Below are 19,234 nucleotides of genomic sequence, written 5' to 3' on the forward strand. Positions count from 1 at the left end.
CGTTATTTAGTCATTAGTTAGGTTCCAAATGAGAACCCGCATATTTTCCAAGCCGCAAGTTGCGAACCGCGGACTGTATGTATATATATAAAAAATAGTTTTTTAGTAGGAAAGTAAATGTTATTTGTTACTGTAACTTAAGTAGCTTTTTCGTGTATCTACTTGACTGAAGTATTTAAATTTTGGGAGACTTTTACTTTATCTTCATTACATTTCAAAGTCAAATATCTCAACTACATTTTGCAAATCAGTCGTTTCTTTTTAATTATGAGCGGATAAAACCTCAACCGGTCAAACACGCAGCAAGCCACCAATCAGGGTGGAGCACATGCTTTTTACGTTAAAGTGGATTCTGACAAAAATAATAATATGCACATTATAGCCATAATAAATCATAGCACTTTGGACAATTATGTACATTTGAAGGCTTTTGTATTTTTACTCAAGGGGAACACCTACTTTTACTGGAGTCATATTTTACAACGAGTATCTCTACTTTTACTCAAGTATACTTCGTCCATCACTGAAAAATCAAACTTTAGTGTTACTTAATTATAATGATGATGTTGATGATGATGATGATAGTGGTACAACCTGACGGAGGTCATTGGAAAGCACACACTCACCGGCGCTGAAGGGTTCCTCACGGTCACACTGGGTGTCGTGGCCCTCAAGGCGCCGTTCACCCCGTGATAATACTTAAAGCAGATCTTCGTCTCCACTAAGAACATGAGGAAAAGAAGAGGTCAAAATCTGTGGTCTACTCTTTTGCTCAATGGTTAATAAGGTACTGTCATAGAGGTCAGAAAATCATCGTTAATTCTTAGCCAAGCCAAGCTGTTGGTTGCAGTATCATGCCTGACCCTGTGCTCTGATTCCATGTTCCCAAGTTCTTTATTAATGATGCATGCCATGGTAATAATCAACAGAATGCTTCTTCATGATGTTCATAGTTAACTATTAACATTATTATTAGCTGTTTGGATATGAATCAACTGGCTGTTAATGAAACATTAGAAACCCCTATGAGAGCATTACTTATTAATATAAAAAAATAAACCATACCATTGAAAGGCACTGACAGGTGTAGTTTTCTTATTACAGTAGTACAATGTTAAGGGGTTGGATATATCATATGGAATTTTATGACTACTTTCTAGTTTTACTGAGCATCAAAAATAAAAACAAGGAGTCAAATACTCAATACTGTTCAAATCAGATTCTCAAAGATGTTTACTCAAGTCATATCGGAGACCTTTGTTGGTGACCTTTAACTTGTAATAGCCTATGTTTTGCAGTTAGGTATATAAACTTTTACGCAAGTATTATTTTAAGGTACTCTTTACAACTCTGGTGGCAATCTAAGCTATTTTGTCAATGGCCATGTTGTAATGGGTAAGTGTATCTCCAAAACAGTGGCTCCTGTGGGGTGTCTTCTGGTATGCTTTTACTGTATCACCAATCGTTAAAAAAGATCATGCTGGGTTTAATAGAAATATGGCACCAGGATGCCCAGTATATCAAGTGTGAACAGCAGTTTAGATATCATTAGAGCTGCCATTCAAGTGTTTAACAGCTGACAGAAAAAACATGGTCCTGTTTAAGATTTCTGAATAACACCCTTAGGCTTTCTCATTAAATGGCATAAAAATTAATTGGAATAAACAACAGAAATCTTTTATTTTAATACTATTCAACAAAACACTGCCATGAGTTTGGACAAGGGTCAGCATTTGTTATGGACTAAGTGCTGAGTGTTGTGGCTAAAAATTGCCTTCATATCAATACACACACACACACACACACACACACACACACACACACCTTTAAATGGATTACTTTAAGGCTTCATTAATTCTGCACTGTGAAGACTGCCAGCAACAGCACTTCCTGTTAGCAACATGGCTGACTGATAAGACAGGAGATGTGTGGTCAGTATCGACCTCCCTCTCCCTCTTTCTCTCTTCCTCTCCACTTTACAGTAAAACAGGTATGTGGAGAAGAGTCAGAGCTCAGAGAGAATTTCCCCTGAAGCTCAATGTGAACTCCTGCGTTACACAGTCATCGGCTAGCCATCGGCTAGTTGTTCGTGTATCAGTAAAACAGTACAGCAGTGTGTTACAACAGAGAGCTGTGCGCTCTCGCTGCAATGTGTCATATGGGGGTGATAAATCACCGTCATAGCGCTAAAGCAGCTGCTGCGACGGCCCGCTTTCCTGCCACGTCATGCTAATGCTAGCATACCACAGCTAAGATGCAACCACCATTACTATTCCTTGCATTATAAACGTACAATATGCAGAACTGACATAAAGAACCTTAGACACAGATTTGAAATGTACAGAATCATCTGTACATCGATTGAATACATGATTTTGATATTAGCTCATTTTTGCTGACTGGCATTAGCATTAAACATTTATGAATATTTATCAACCTTATACAACTTTATAAATTTCCAATTATAAATTAGGGATTTTCTAATATTTCCTATAATTCCTTTCAGAAATCCTGTCGTTAGTTTTTTATAGATATAACAATCTTAATGAACCTTAATGAACATGGCTTTAAAATTATCTGAGCAATCTTTGTATTTGTATTTGTTTATGCTAGGTGGTTGTCTAGCATGGAAAATAAATAGATTATGTTGGAATGCTTGTTAAAAAAGTAAACGTAAAAAAAAATCCTGTCAGGAATCCTGTTAGGAATGATTATATTAAGAAGCTCACTCTAATCAGAAGACTTTACAATAGAGATGCAAGATCATGTCAGCTTTTGTTAGCCAGCAGCTAGCTAGAAAATCTATAAACATGATCTGAGTGTGAAATAATTCATTTTCAGGATTCTGTTAATTAGCTAATGTTTGACAGCATTAGTGTTAAGATGTTCCACTAGATTTTGGAGAGTGCTTATGGAGATTTGTGGAGATTCAGCCACACAAAGTTAGGTACTGATGTAGGTGAGGTGAGAAGGACTGGGGTGCAGTCAGCGTTCCAATATTCATTCCAAAAATGTTCAATATTTTTTAGGTCAGAGCTCAATAACAGTTCGTTCAAGATCTTCCACACACCTCCATCCCATGTAAAGCATTTCTTTATAGAGCTGGCATTTGGCACAGTAATGCTGAAACAGGTTTTGACTCCTAGTTTAAGTGAAGGGAAATTATTGTTTCCATATCCAGAGACATCCTATATATTGTAATTATAGTGCTTCCAACTTGGTGGTGACAGTTTGAAGAGGAACCACATATGGCTGGAAGTCAGGTATCCCAATACTTCTGTCTATATAGTGTAGGTAGCATTAGAAAATGACAAACAATTATATAAACGTGAAAAATCATCTCAGAAATTTACTTTTTTTTCTTCTGGTTAGTAGTTAAAAGACGATCAAAAGACGATCATATTCATGTGTATATATACATTTTATATACAAAGTTGTATTACTGCCTCATGCCCAGCATTCCTAGATCAGACCTAAAGAAGAATCTTCTGCCATTCTCACCAGGATAATTGCTTACTGGGGCTGAATACATGAATTTCTACATTTTTTTCCCTTTAAGATGCCCCTATACTCCATATAACTATACTAACCCTAACCCTAACCCTAACCCATAACTATACTGTATATAACCAACGAACCAACCTCATGTACGAACCACTAACGTTTGAGACAACGGCCCTTAAATCCCTCCTGCTCCGAGCCATTCTCTTTACACAAAGGCGTGCCTAATGAGGTATTTCATTGTGCCACAGAGGGATTGTGTGAGTATAAAATGAAATAAAGACTCCAGCTGCGAGACTGGCATAAAATAAAAAAAAAGCCGGTCACACTCAAGTATATTTATTATAGCACTCGGTACTCATAGCTCGGAACAAACTGGATGAGTGGACATGGTGTGTGTGTGTTTCCATGGCAGCTATGTAGAACATAGTGACATCCTGAGGTCTTTGTGCTTGGGTAATAGTGTGTCAAGATCAAATGCTTATCGTGCTTACACAGGCCTACATGTGTGACTGTCGCCTCAGTGATGCTCTCTGATGCACTGATTACATGTAAATTATCCAAATCAGGAGATGTAGAATGCAGTGGCAGCTACTGGTCTGTCAGAGAGGGGAAGCTCATTTTCGGCCTACATCATAAAATTGTCTATTTATTTAAAAGTAAATTCTGCCCTACGTTCCTTTTCAAGAAAATGGTCTGTGACCCTGTCGTACCAACTAGGAGTCTTTTCAAGTGACTTGACCAGTGTCCTCTCAATGGCCAGCAGAGCTAGGCTGCTTAAACGGCCTTGGCCCATTGTGTTTCGGGTGTAGGACTTGAGTCGCTTTAAACAGGAGAAGCTCCTTTCTACACCTGCAGAATAACGTTATATGAATGAATGAATGAATGAAGGAATGAATGAATGAATGAACGATCTAAAAAAAAAAAATTTAACTCTGTAAAACTGAAACAAGGAATGTGGTGTATAATTGTGTGAAATGTATGATGAAAATCAAGCAATTTCGCCAAGCAAATATCAAAGAAATAGGTTGCAGCAGTTTTTATTTCGACTGAACTTGAGAAATCCGCGATGGGACTGAGCGCGAATAGAAGCTCGGAGTCCGGGCCAGCCCACTCCCCATTCACCCCCAGAGACGCTGAGCGTCCGTGGGCGGGACATAATCGCAGCGTTTATCCAATGACCGTCTAGTTTCGAAGCGCTGAAAAAAACGTTCAAAGCAGCCCCATTGAAGTCAATGGACGCTGGGCTTCAATAGGGAAATGCACTGTGACGCTGCGGGAATGTATGAGAAGGAAATCGAGTCAGCCGACCTGCTATATGTAACTGATTCTGAACGAACTCGTCTTTGAGATGAACGTTTTCTAACGCATTTTTAGTCAATAAAATGTTAATACAATAGTACATATTTGACCATTAATTTTGTGACATTATAAGGGAAGCCGAGCTTCCCTTGCAGTCTTAAAGAAATCGCCTCTGGTAGAATGAAATATGTAGTAGAATGTAGTAGCTGATTGAAATCTGTGTAAGCACTAGATGTATTACAGTCAGTGTCAAAAAGTAGGCCCTAAAATTAGGCCTATAGTGAAATAGTGTGTAAGACAATTGACTTACGCTCAACAAAGTAGGAATTGGCTTCAATCTTCCACACGATCTGGCCTTTGTGAGAGCCGTTCACCCCACGGTTCTTATAGTCCAGAAAGTTCTCAGAAAGCACCTCATCTAAAAAAAAACAAAAAAAACAATGTGTACTGAAATAGCTACAATTCTGAGGGAAGCATGATGATGTAATGGTGACGTGGGTCTGTAATTCCAAACACATTTTTTTTTATAATACACCCAGTTGCTGTAGTCTGTGTTGGCCAGACAATATGTGACAATAAATGATTAATGGATTTGTGTTTGTAGTGGATCCAATCTCAGTCGCACATACGGTCCCAAAGAAACACTCAGACAGTGTGATAGACGAGTGAGGGATTAAAGCGATTTACAGAGATATACAAGAGAGAGAGAGCAAGTGAGAAAAAGAGAGAGAGAAAGAACAAAAAGGAACAGATTTGCTGCTCTATAGTTAGAGATGGCCAGATCCAAACTACTTTCTTCATTCTATTTGATTTCTCATCACTCACCAATGAGATACATTCCAATCCAGTCCCCGGCGTCCACCTCCTCCTTGATGTCCCATGTGAGTGTGATGTCCGGCGACTGGCCGATGGCATAGTGGGAAGTGCTGGCGGTCAGTGTGGATCGGCAGTGTGAGGTCACCAGGTCCGTATCACTAGTAGAACGTGGCAGGGCGGCAGCCAACTCCTCGGGCTCACCATTCTGGAAATCCACGCTGGGAAAGTGCTCCGGGTTGAAGCTGTGCCGGATAGGGTCTTTGCTCCGGCGCCGGGCTTGGGACGAGCGAGACGGTGAGGCCATGGCCGCCAACCCGAGAAAGCGGTTCTGGTACAAATTCTAATAAAGAAAAGAGAAAGAGAAGATGGTAGGAGTAATATATGCGACACATTCTTTAGTGCAGTTAATTTGACATAAACGCCTGAAAAGACCCTTTGTCTTTGTGAAGGATCCCTCTCGCCCCACCCACAGTCTGTTTAAGCCCCTGCCATCAGCCAGGAGGTTCCAAAGCACCAGAACCTGCACTTCAAGGTTCTGCAACAGCTTCTTTGACTAAGCTGCCAGAGCCCTGAACACACTGGTGTCACCAATCGCCTTGCTCCCTCCTGCTTAAATGTGCAATATGGACATTAATAGTCACTCAATGGACAATAACACACGCCCACCACTTTTGTTGTGCACTAAAAATGCGCATTGGACATGTAGCACATCTGCAGACATCTGCACTCTGGGATTTCTACTGTTTACTATAGACAGCCATTCAGTTCTGTTAAACTATGCACATTGGACATCCCACACAATTGCACATGGTCACCTCTGACAGTGCACTTGCATTTTACTCTTACATTTCTTACATTACATATACTCATATTTATCAAATCTACCTTATGTCTATCGTACCTTAGCTCTGTTTTGTGTAATGTTTACTGTAATTTTGTGTTTAATGTTGACTGTTCTCGTTCACTGTTCCTCGGTCCATTGTAACAGTTGGTCCTTTGAGTTGAGTTGAGTTTAGTTAAGCTGAGTTGAGTTAACATTATTTAAGGAAGCAATGGATTTGAAACAAGAAGGTCAGAAAAATTTAAAGAGATAAAGACTAGCACTGTGGTCTGCTCCTGTCCGCACTACGGGTTCATGCTCTATTGTGTTTACCTGTTTTATGTTTGACAGCCACAAAGACTTGACCAGGATGATTTTCTAGATAAAATATAAATAGAGCTTGGGTGAAGGTTTTTCGACATGGAAACGAAATGATGACAAAGCAACATTATTTATTTTTGTCTACAGAATTGCCTTTTTTCTGAACATGAGAACACTAATTGTGCTCATTCTATTTCTGTGATTTGTCACAATGTCCACCTGAGACTGTGTAAAACTAATTGCACTATAATATGTCCACATTATTGGTTGCTCAATATATACCATTTTTTCTATTTGTGCTGGTCTTGAAACTTTAATCTCTTTTTTCCCTGTGGAGCTGAGGCTTGCCCTTTTCCTTCAGTATAGATACTGACTGAATCCATAATAACTTTGTATTGGAAATCGTGTTAACCTCACCACCTATGTCTTTGGATAGTTCCGGATCGAAATCTACATCCAGATTTTTGTCAGAAATAAGCTTGAAAATGTTGTACGAAAAAAAAAAAATCCTGATTCGATTACAGACATTATAGAAATAGTTCCTACAGGCAAAATTGTGAAACAATTACAGAAATTTGCTCGGACATTAAAAGCTACGTTACATGGTTTGTCTTTTTAATCCGTCCACAGAGAGACTCAGCATGTTTCAATGAGTGGTGGAGGAAACCCTGCTAGTACTCTCTGGAGAAAAGTGCTGCTTTACAACAGTCAGATGTAACACAAAGAAATTATAGTAAAAGTGTGTGTGTGTGTGTGTGTGTGTGTGTGTGTGTGTGTGGTTGGGGGGGGGATAACGCTAGCCAAGTCTACGTTTTGTGCTGCATTAAGCATCAACTAAAATACACTCTTTTAATCGACACACTTCTGGGCATCTTTAAATAGCTGTCCTTCTCTTTCCCTTCTCTATACGTCTGCCTGACCAAGCAGCATTCAGATTGTTTGTGTGTGTGCGTGTGTGTATGTGTGTGTATATGTGTGTGTGCCACAGCCTGTCTTTTTAGTCTGCAATGCGTAGCTGTATCTAAGCCTCGAGCGCTCTCTTGGCCATGTCAGCCCGTATCTCCCCAAATCTTCTTGTCTTCATCTGGTCTGTCTGGACGCTCCCGATGTCTTCGTGTCCTTCTCTGGCCTCGTTTTTTTGTCTGTTGTGCTGCCAATCGGATTGCTCTCTTTTATTTTTAAAGGAATATTTCATCTAGCAATGCTAGCACAGTGAAAAATCAATAAATGACAAGATTGCATTCCCACAGTGCAATAACGCATTAGCACGTCTTATTAGTCATTTTTCGGCTGCGTCTGGCATCCCCGCTCCCTGTCATCGTGTCTAGCACAAAGAAGATTAAGATGAAGAAGAAGCAGGAGAAGAAGAGGAAGACACGTCTTTGCATTGTGCAGCCTGCAGAACGCGTATGCGTAGGGGTGTACAGTGATGACTCAATATGAAGCAAGCCTTTGCCAGTTCTCTAAAAAAAAATCCCTTTTTTTATTACAAGGCTGCCTAAAAAAAATCCAGAAAATTTCATAAAGGGAGTCTGTGCTCCTCGAATAAAAGTGCTTTTATAATTGGTCCTTGAAAATCGCTGTTTAGGATGACTCTCTACACTCACGTGAAATGACACCAATACAATTTTTACAATCAGGCTAATGAGATCATCCTATCGGGTTAATACCATGTGACCTTCTTTTAATAAAATCTAAATTCCTCCCTTCTGTGCTTTAACTTGTGTGTGACTGCCTGCCAGGGTTTAATGGCGCATCTGCAACGCATTCTGGAGCTGCAGGGACGAAGCACAAAGCCTGAGACCTCGACCGGCACTGATGGTAATGTCGCACTGTAGGCTTAGAGCAAATTTGTGCAAACATCAGGAGTTTATGTAGCTCGACATGGTCAATATTGTGCTGCACTGTACAATACTACAGACGGGTAAGTGTCCGATAATCAATCCTGAGATTTTCTGAGACATTTCATTCGAATGAAAAATTATATCTTTTATGAAGGCAAAATGGTTCAACTTTTATGAGATTTTTCTTATTATATTTTAGTCTTGAATTTTTTTGTGTGCGTTTTTTCTTCTTTTTAATTCCCTTGCACTCTTTTCATTTAAAATCAGATCCTGATGTAGGTGAGGTGAGGAGACCTGGGGTGCAATCAATGCTCCAATTCATCTCAAAGGTCTTTAATAGGTTTCAGGTCAGAGCTCTATAGCAGCCCCCTCCAGTGGTGGACTGTAAGGAAGTAAATGTTATTCGTGACTGTACTTAATTCGCTTTTTTCATGTATTTGTACTTTACTGAAGTATTTTTATTTAGGGAGACTTTTACTTTCACTTCACTACATTTCAAAGTCAAATAACTTTTTACTTTACTCGATTTAGCAAAATCAGTCTTTTTTTTTTTTTTATGAGTGCATAAAAACTTAACCGGTCAATCACACAGCAGGGGGTCGAGCGTGCCCTCCGTTTTAAACGTGTTTTGATTGGCGCTTGGTGTTTCTACTGATCACCAATATACAGTTCAGCATCAGTTCAACAGCAAGCAGAACATTTAGAGAGGAATAAATGATGGAAGAAACTCCAGACTCGAACTCACCACAACACCTGTCCTCATTTGCGCGAATACTTTTTTTTATGCAGTAGTTGCAAAGGCTCATGACAATTTTAATAAATATCAATCAGTCTTGACTGATTAATAGATTGGTGCGCTAAGAATAACATACAATTGTGTGTCTCACAACAGTTTGGGGAAGAACTTCATATGGATGAAAAAGAAATGTGTCCCAATCCAGAACCTTGTCAATGGAGAAGTATTGGTCCCAGTTCAGCTTTTTTAAGAGCCGGTTGTTACTTGGACTTGTCAGCACCACACTCCCGGGACACTGTCGACAGTTTAGAAGGTGACACATTGCAGCGAGCAGCAGGCAGAGGATGAGGTGAGGTAGGGGTTATAGCAGTGGCCATAACACTGCTCAGAGTCAGCAACACTCCCAGCGGGAAGACAAACACACACATGTCATGGGTTACAGTCTGAGTGAGATCTGCAGTGTGTGAGGAGAAGCACAAAAGTAACCCTAAAGCACTTTATTACAGAGATACAATATTGATTTGAAATGGATATGGATTTATTGCAGTTGCGTTGTACAGACACACACACAATATAGGTGTGTGTGTGTGTGTGTGTGTGTGTGTGTGTGTGTATCCACACCCCTACTGTATATTGTAGACATCCATTACTGGGTCAGTTTTGCCTGGCTTTATTTGTCTCACAAAATAGCATCTTTTGTCTATTATTAGTCTTAGATGCTCCACCCAAGGCTTTCTCTTTGTCTATTATATATATTATACATATACAAATCTAGAGACACCTCAAATATATGTGGTATTTATCCAAAAATTAGAGACACACAATTGTTTCATCTTTGGATGTAATATAATTAATTAATTTTCCCTTCACTTGAACTAGAAAATCCACAGGTGTTAGAATCAGGTAATTGTGAAAGACAAACAATAGGATTGCTGCCATTTTGATCCTCGTCAATCCATTCAGTGACCCCTTGTGCCCTATGGACAGGCTGTGATCATGCGAGAATTGCCCACGCCTATGATTTCACCCATTATGCCCTGTATTTAAACCTTTTTTTTTTACACATGGATACTTCTCTTCTTTTTCCAGATTGTGTTTTCCCGCACTGCTCTGTAATCAAGTGTGGGCGGTTTGTATGTACAAGGGTAATAGAGGCTTCACAAGCGCGCCTCACAATCACACCAGGCACTGATAAATTAATGATGATCATTTGGCATCCAGGAGAGGATTGGCTTAAGCGTCGCATAACACACTGCCATGCTTCCTGTCACAAGGCTTTATTACTGGTATAGACCCACTGAATGAGGGAAGCTGGCACACGGCCTGCTGGGAGATCATCAGTGGGGTGCTGAAGAATATTCCTGAAACTGCAGGGCTTCTAGAGTTGTTCTCATTTTGCAAGGATATAAAAAGCCGAACGGTCCATGGTCATATGTGATATCAGTCAGCTTCTGAAGCCTTGGTGTGTCCTAGTTTTAATGGAAAAACCCCAGTGGTCAACTGATAAACAGGGTAAAACTGGTAGGCTCCTGATTAGCTAGAATGAAATACTGCACTAATATTGGCCGTTTCTCATCATCCTGAGGTAATTATTAGTCATCAATGACGCCAACTCACAACTGACTTGGGCACCTGACAAAGTATGTGCATTTTTAACATCCTATTCTACATTTAGTCCAAATTTGCTATGTATATGTTTTATTATTTCCAAAAAAATATGAAGACACATTAAAAAAAGATATCCAGAACAGGAAATTTAAATAATTTATTATCTAATTCATGTTCAACCAATTTTTCATAAATTGTAATTACTTTTTAAAAAATATTAATTTAATATAATCTTTTTTTAATATATTATATCCACCTCATTTTACTTATACTTATACTTATTTTTAAAAATTTGTATAATTGAAATAGAATTTCTTATTGCAATTAATCATATATATGAAAACCAAGAAATTTCTAGAAGCTGGTTGCAGAGGGACTTTCCCTCGTTTACTAACCTCAGCTCTCTCTCTCTTTCCCGCTCTCTCGCTCACTCTCTTTCCTCCTTTGTTATTTGCTTCCCTACTCTTTATTTTAGTAAAAAAGCATAGCGGCGGCTCTCGTCAGCATTTCGATCCTTGCCTGACTCATGACTCCATGCATATTTAAAGTGTGTGGACAGAATAGCTTAGCCTCTCTCTCTCTCGGGCCTGTAAAATGCAGCACACACACACACACACACACACACACACACACACACACACACACACACACACACACACACACACACACACACACCATGCCTTCATGTATTCTACAACCCAGTCTATCAAACAGCTTTCCAACTGGCAGCTCTAAATGCTATTCAGGACTCACTCAGAATTCATCCTCTCAGCTTAACTGAATTGTAAAATGTGTCAGACTTTAAAAACCCTTCAGACGATTGCAGTTTTGCACTATATATTAGAGATGTGCATCTCCATAACTGAATCCAATTCGATTCAAATCTCGATGCATGGCCAACAACACGATACAATAAAGATACATATGAAGCTACCAGTGCGATGCGATACGATTCCCCCATTGCGCTGCAGTGCGATCTAAATTCTATTCGATTCAACACAATGTGCTTCAATGCAATACAATGAAATAGAAAAAAATACGATGCAATGCATTTCAATATGGTACAGATAGTTATCAATATCAAATCGTTAATTTACCTAAGTGCCTTCTGACTTCTAACGCATGACGCTTTTACAAACAGCACTTTGTAGTGCAAAGAAAAAGAAGAAACAAGTTTGAATAAAAAATGACGTTCTTTTCCTGTTTTGTCTCCGGGAAGATGCAGCTCTACCTCTGCCATGTCAATCTGTATTCTATGTGACTCTCAGGACACGCCTCGGTCTCCGTAGTGTTGTGGTATCTGTCTGTCTGTCTGTCTGTCTGTCTGTCTGTCTGTCCGTCCGTCCGTCCGTCCGTCCGTCCGTCCGTCCGTCCGTCCGTCCGTCTATCTATCTATCTATCTATCTATCTATCTATCTATCTATCTATCTATCTATTTATAATTCACATTCCACAATATTACTTTTTACTACATTTTACAGAGCTATTAAACTCTATCCTTTAAAATTGTATGTGGTACAGTCATGATGCTTCCTTGTTGCTTCAGTTGTCACCCTGGCGATCAATAAAATCGTAGCTTCATGTCCCATCACACATTTAAACAGAAAACGAACGATCAGGTGACGCTTTGTCGCTAGCTAGTGTGTGCGTACATCGAAGCGAAAATGAATCAACGCCTTGTGAGCACTCAGATGTAAAAAATCAGCAACAGTATGGCATAAATATCGTGCCTGTAGTAAATTGGACTTAATTGTACAATCCATATAACCTAACTGCTTTACTCTTCCATCCCCCCCTTCATATTGATCTCCATCCTGGGACGGTGTGTAGGCGGGAGGTTATTTTAGCAGGAAGTGCAACGGTCTGTGAGCAAACATGGCTCTCCGTCCCCACCCCCGTCACCTCCCTCTCGCTTCCTCTATGCCGAATTTAGAGCAGGATCAATAAGCAGACCATCCACGGACCTGGTCCACATACAGGGTCACAGCAGAATCAATGTAGATATACGGTGCTGCGACTCCCCTAATCCATAAACACCGGCATCCAGGTGCAGCTGGATGATTACAAATGACCTCTAGATGTTTCTCTATGTTTGGTTTAGCTATATATGGCACACAAGGATGAGGAAAGACACCCCAGCATGGGGTAGGGCAATACAGCAGAGCAAGTAAAGAATCATGGATGTGACATTTATAACTAACATTGACTTTTAAAGGCACTAATCACCCAAAAAAATGGGATCAATGAGACAGTTCATTTATCTTGACATGTGACCTTTTAGGAAGAACAAAGATGCATATTCAAATCTAAAGTGCTCTTTTACATATATTATTATTATTATTATTATTATTATTATTATTATTATTATTATATTATTATCAAAAATATCTGCGAGACTATGCAATAAAAGCTTTGTAATAAATGTCAATTGTGTTGGTTTGTTAAATTCTTGATTCTGATTGGTCGGGAACGTGTTGATTTATTTCTCATAAGAACAGTGTTAGTCAGTAGTTCCTGCTGCAAGGTAAATCCCAGGTTTATATCAACGCGTATAGTAACATTATACTCTTCTATAGTATCAGTTCTACTAAGCCACAATCCAATTTTTATCCAATTTATATAAAAAAAAAAAAAAAGGATAAATAAGAAAAAAACCTATTTAACTCAAAACAAAAGGTTTTATAGTCTTGGATTAACTGCTGCAATGCAAAACACAGACAATTCACCATAAAAACATATGTAAAAGTATGATGTAATAACCATACCAGATGGCAGTACTGTGATACAAGGGAAACTAAACACTGGAGATCACACGTGTTTTCCGCTGAAAGAATGGAAACCGGAAATGTGAAACCTTCTTGGTTCATTTCTAATGTTAGTAATGACCCCCTCAACAAAACACGGAATTAAAAAAAATCATGGAATCATGCTGTGGACATTCAGCACCGATAAATGATACCATTCCCGAGGAAAAATCAATAAGCTAAATATAACCCGAAATGGACAAAGTGATTTCTCCTTTTTCATAGGTCACAGCACTTCACATTGGAACAGCAATGGACCTTTGAGGAGAGTCGTTATGGGGCCTGGCCTGGTTCGAAAAGCCTCCTGAAGACACAATGCTATTCATTTATTCCTGATCTGGTGCTTACATGCACATTGTCTTACTGCTCACTGAATAGGCAAAGTGATTAAATAAAAAAGCATGACATCATCATCAGCATCATCATCACCGTACCTCAATTTTCCAGCCGTTGGTCATCACATTATAATTCTGGAGATTGCCAGTGGCAGCTATCTTTATTTTAATTTGATTGTTTATTTAAGAGAGTCAAATCAAGTTTATTTCTATAGCGCTTTTCACAACAGACATTGCCTCTTAAAGCAGCTTTTTATTTTAAGAGTGAAGGTGAACGGTGTGTATTTATCCCTGATGAGCAGCCATGGCAACTGTGGCAAGGAAAAACTCCCTTAGATGTTATGAGGAAGAAACCTTGGGAGGAACCAGACTCAAAAGTGGAACCCAATCATTTGGGTGACATCAAGAGTATGATTATAAATCATTAAACAATACAGAACACTGGAGAGAGAGAACTAACATGACATCATCAACATCATGACATCATCAATCAGAGACATCGTCAAGACTTCATCAGATCAATCGGGATTACTCTCGGATACCAGCTCAGGGTCAACACATAGGGTAAAAATCGATCACATGCTTCATTGCTACCAGGTTTTATTGTCAAAAAGTACACTAGTATACATGGTTATTAAAGCTATGAAACATGAATATGTAGCACAAAGCATTATGAAGAACAAAGATCTAACTACCTATAGCAAACTATGTTTAAAAAGACACACACAGTAGACTCAAGGACCAGGATGCTAAGACCTTAATGCTAGAAACCAACCATGCATCTTTGGTGTAACCAAATGGGAATTCTGTGTAAAAAATTCAAAGCATTGTTTGAAACCAATACAACGGCCAAAACAGTGACTTAGACTCTTGAATAAATTGTACCTCAGTGGTTCTTCAAATGGTTAGCTTTCTAAATATTTCAGATTTCCAAGCAGCTTTCATTTAGAACGTTTTTGTAAGGAAAACCCTTAATTCCTACAAGGGAATACAAGCTGGAGAATGCATTTGGAATGCTTAGTTGAAGGATTTCCACTGAAAGACAAGGCAAAGTGCCTTCAGGATTCTCTGTAGTTACATTCCATCGTAATCACAAATCATGGAACGCTGTAGGATCCTTCAGGATGCTCTGTTTTGGGTTTCACCATAAAAAGAAACAAAAGAAACTTCAGGATGCTCTGTAGTTGGGTTCCAAAAATAAAGAACAAATCAGAGAACCTTCAGGATGCTCTGTGGTTGAGTTACCAATAAGAGACAAATGGAAAAAAAAAAAATCCAGGATGTTGTGTTTTGGATTTTTGCTCTGTGGTTAACTTTTAGACGTTCTGGGGTTTGGACTTCACCATACAAACAAACCAAAGAACCTTCAGGATGCTCTGTAGTTGGATTCAAACAAATAGAACAAACCAAAGAACGCTTTAGAAAGCTCTGTGGTTAGGCTCCGCCCTACAAACATACCAAAGAACCATAAGTATGCTATTGGTTTGGGTTTCACCATTAGAACAAAACAAACAAAGCTTCAGAAAGCGTTGTGGTTGGGTTCCACCATAAGAACAAACCAAAGAACCTTCAGGATGCTCTGTGGTTGGGTTCAAACAAAAAGAACAAACCAAAGAACGCTTTAGAAAGCTTTGTGGTTGGGCTCCGCCCTACAAACATACCAAAGAACCGTCAGTATGCTTTTGGGTTGGGTTCCACCATTAGAACAGAACAAACAATGCTTCAGAAAGCTCTGTGGTTTGGTTCCACCATAAGAACAAACCAAATAACCTTCAGGATGCTCTTTGTTTGAGTTACCAATAAGAGATAAACGAAAAAAAAAAAAATACAGGATGTGTTTTGGATTTCACAATAAGAACAAATCCAAGAACGTTCAGGACGCTCTGTGGTTGGGTTCCACCGTGAAAGACAAACATTCAGGACTCTCTGTAGTTGGGTTCAAAGAAAAAGAATAAATACAAGAACCCTCAGGATGTTCCTTTTAACTACAGCGGTTTAAATCCTGGTGCCTTTATTCCGTCCTGTTTCCTCACAAGCCTACTGATGTACCCTGGGAATCCTGAGCTTCCTGAAATGTGCACCATGTTGAACACCAACCTTCTGCAATGCATTGTGGGATTTCACCAGCACCCTGGATGCTTAAAATAAATAGTACCCTAAGTAGTGGATTGGGTGCGGTTTTAGCCATGGAATTCTTATAGAATAAAAAAAACAAAACAAAAAAAAAAACAACGCATTAAACAAAAGAAGGGCTCTGTCCCAAACCGTGTTCACCCTCATATGTTGGATGCCAAGACAGCAGGCTTTAGGTGTTTCTATCTATCTAATCTAGTAGGTTTGAACAGGACACGTCCCTAATGCCTAGTAATCATATTATTAATAATCCGCATCCTTTTTATTTGTCTTGATTACTAATTAGTAGGTAAGTGCGCGGATTCGGACGGGGCCAAGGTGAGCTCCAGGCGGCTTTTTCCATCCTCACTCACCTGAGTCAGTATCACCTGGCGGTGAATCATGCTCCGAAAGAAGAGCTCCTCAGTCTCTGGAGGCCATGTTACTCTGTGAAAATCGCGCACATCCCCACGCTCAACATCCTGCGTTTGCCTCCTGCACCGATGCGCTGATGGAAGGATGCGACATCCTTCCGCTCCCTGTTTCCTGGGTACCAGCGGATCCGCCACCAATGGATGCTTGGATCCTCTCCGCCGCTGCGTAAGCCCCGCCTCCTCGCTACAACACGGGTTGCCAGATTTCACCTATTTACCCTTTGGAATTTCCTTTCATTTATTAAACCCTCATAGTCAAAGCTTTTGCTTTAGAGCTTGTGTTTGCTCTCTTTTTCCTCCTAACTCATTTCTAACCCACCTTTCCTGACTGGCTTTGAAGCTACCTCAACCACACCCACAATTATTGCCCTGATGGTCAAAGTTCTTGCTTTCTAATGTGCTTTTGCCCAACCCTAAACCCTAACTCAATCTCCTAACCCCCTTTTCCTTTCTAACGTTCAAACCAACTCATCCCCAACCCTCATGGTCAAAGTTCTTGCTTTCAAACTTGCCCTGTTTTGCCTTGAATCAATTCATCGGACCCAATTATCAACCCACTTTTCCTTACTGTCTTTGAAACTATTTCATCCACACCCATATTTAATGCCCTATGGTCAAAGGTCTTGCTTTAAGAAATTTCTTTTTACCTCTTCGGCTTTCTCTCCCTGTTTTCTCGGTATCAGCAGATCCACCACCATTGGATGCTTGAGCCATCCAACCCTCATTGTGAAAATCCTTAGTTTAGCACTTGTCCTATTTTGCCTTGGATTTTCCCCCTAACTGATATTCAAACTCCTTTTCTGGACTGGCTTCAAAAATAGCCCATCTACACCCACATTTAATGCCCTCATGCACAAAATTCCTGGTTTACAAACCCAGTTTTCACCCCTCTGGATGTTTCTTTGTAGTTGATCAAGTATGTATTTAATTTTAATTTTGCTATAATTTCTCCAGACTGTTTTAGACTGATGGTATCCTAAGTCTTATTCATTGACAGAGACTTCAATGCACTTGTGTATGTCACTTTGTGTAAGAGCATCTGCTGAATGCCATAAATGTAAATGTAAATGCAATAGACAAATATCCTGGTGGGTTTGAACCCCCGGCCACTCATGGAAATAGATTTAGTTGAATTGCAATGTATATGAAAGAACATCTCTAGGTTATGTACTAGGTTATGTAACCCTAGTTCCCTGAGGGAATGCCCCAAAGCGTTCCCAAAGCTCGAGTTCCTGAAAGGGAATCTAGAAATCATAATGGACGGAAGGCCTCATAGAACTTTGTAAAAGAGTGCATCTAGAAAGCTCGAGTTCTAGTTTCTCTGGAAACCTGTAAGAAACCGAGATGGACACTTGGTAAATTAAACCAGTCTTGGGAGCCTGAAGCTGTGAGTTGGCTGCCCGATATGTTCCAGAATCCTGGGTTGGGTTGAAATCAAAGCCTAGTCCAAGAAGCACTAGGTGTGAGGTAAGGACACAACCGGATTGAAACACTGTGCATCTGTGCATCCTTTCTGAACATTTTCATTTTAGATTTATGGATTTTCTGAGCAGAATCCATGTCGCAATTGATGTGAAGCGCCTTGCTCAAATCAACCTAATCGTCCAGGCAGCAACACTACCTGCATCAGTCTCTGTCACCAGACTTCATCATCTTCGCTATTTTTATACATTGCATCATAAAAATATGTAAAACCATACTGGCTCTGCCATTTTCCAACCAACGTGTGGGTTCACACCAAGACCAATTGGGATTAAACCAAAGAACTCTGGCAACCATGATGACACTACCCCACACAGTAAACAGGTCTTGCGGTGGGTGACACCTAAGCAGTCAGTAAAACATGTCCACGCTGAATAATAAGGTCATAAAGACTGTTTATCTTTATTTCAAGGTCACTCAGATGCTAGTTTCACATTTTAATAGGAGTTTACTGTCAGAAACAAATAAGTGACCAAGCTGCCCCAAATAGCAGCTCTATCTCTATAAATATAAAAATATCACCCCAAAATAAAAACTCTTGTGTGAGGATTTGTGTTGGACGTGTGAGGATTTGTGCTTTTAAATGTCCGAAATGTCACATGAAATATATTTTACAATATAGAAAAGCAATTCTTTCATTCAAAATAGGCACCGAGAGGTGGAAAAGACTGTCAACAGCGCCATCTAATGGTACTTTTAGATATTTTTAGCCAACATTTTTATTCTTCTATTTCCTCTTCCATCACATCTAATATTTAATTAACCCTGTACAACAGTGCACTGAAAACGACTTTGAACTAAAAAAAAAAAAATGTTTCTCTCAAAAAAATGATAAAAAACCTAGTTAAATATTCATGCATTAGTCAGTTAAAAACTGTAAGAACTCATTTTATCAACAATATCTCATTTAGACAAGGTTACCTAGGTTACCTAACAACATGAAGAGATTCAATAAAATGTATTAATGATTTAAGAAATTAAAAAAAAACTTAAGAGCTAATGGACAAATGTTCATTATTACTTCAAAACAAAAGTGTTCAAATCCTAATATTTTTAAACTGCATCTCTTCGGCTCTTGAGCAGAGCCCTTACGTGGTCAGTTGTCCTTAATCTTTAGTC

At 39.4% G+C, this 19,234-nt stretch overlaps 1 protein-coding gene across 3 annotated transcripts in view; it reads right to left on the minus strand.

Moving 5' to 3' along the window:
- hecw1b (HECT, C2 and WW domain containing E3 ubiquitin protein ligase 1b) overlaps positions 1–16,783 on the minus strand; it is a 35,950-nt gene extending 19,167 nt beyond the window's left edge. For all 3 annotated transcript variants that reach the window (XM_046876031.1, XM_046876030.1, XM_046876028.1), the window contains exons 1-4: positions 16,574–16,783; positions 5,629–5,959; positions 5,114–5,221; positions 627–721 (exon numbers count right to left, since the gene is read on the minus strand). In XM_046876031.1, coding sequence (XP_046731987.1) covers positions 627–721; positions 5,114–5,221; positions 5,629–5,959; positions 16,574–16,603 — 564 coding nt within the window. In that variant the 5' untranslated portion in view covers positions 16,604–16,783. The remainder of the gene's footprint in view (positions 1–626; positions 722–5,113; positions 5,222–5,628; positions 5,960–16,573) is intronic.
- Positions 16,784–19,234: the final 2,451 nt, after the last annotated feature.

Source organism: Silurus meridionalis, chromosome 20 (assembly GCF_014805685.1).
Source record: "Silurus meridionalis isolate SWU-2019-XX chromosome 20, ASM1480568v1, whole genome shotgun sequence".
Lineage (NCBI taxonomy): Eukaryota > Metazoa > Chordata > Actinopteri > Siluriformes > Siluridae > Silurus > Silurus meridionalis.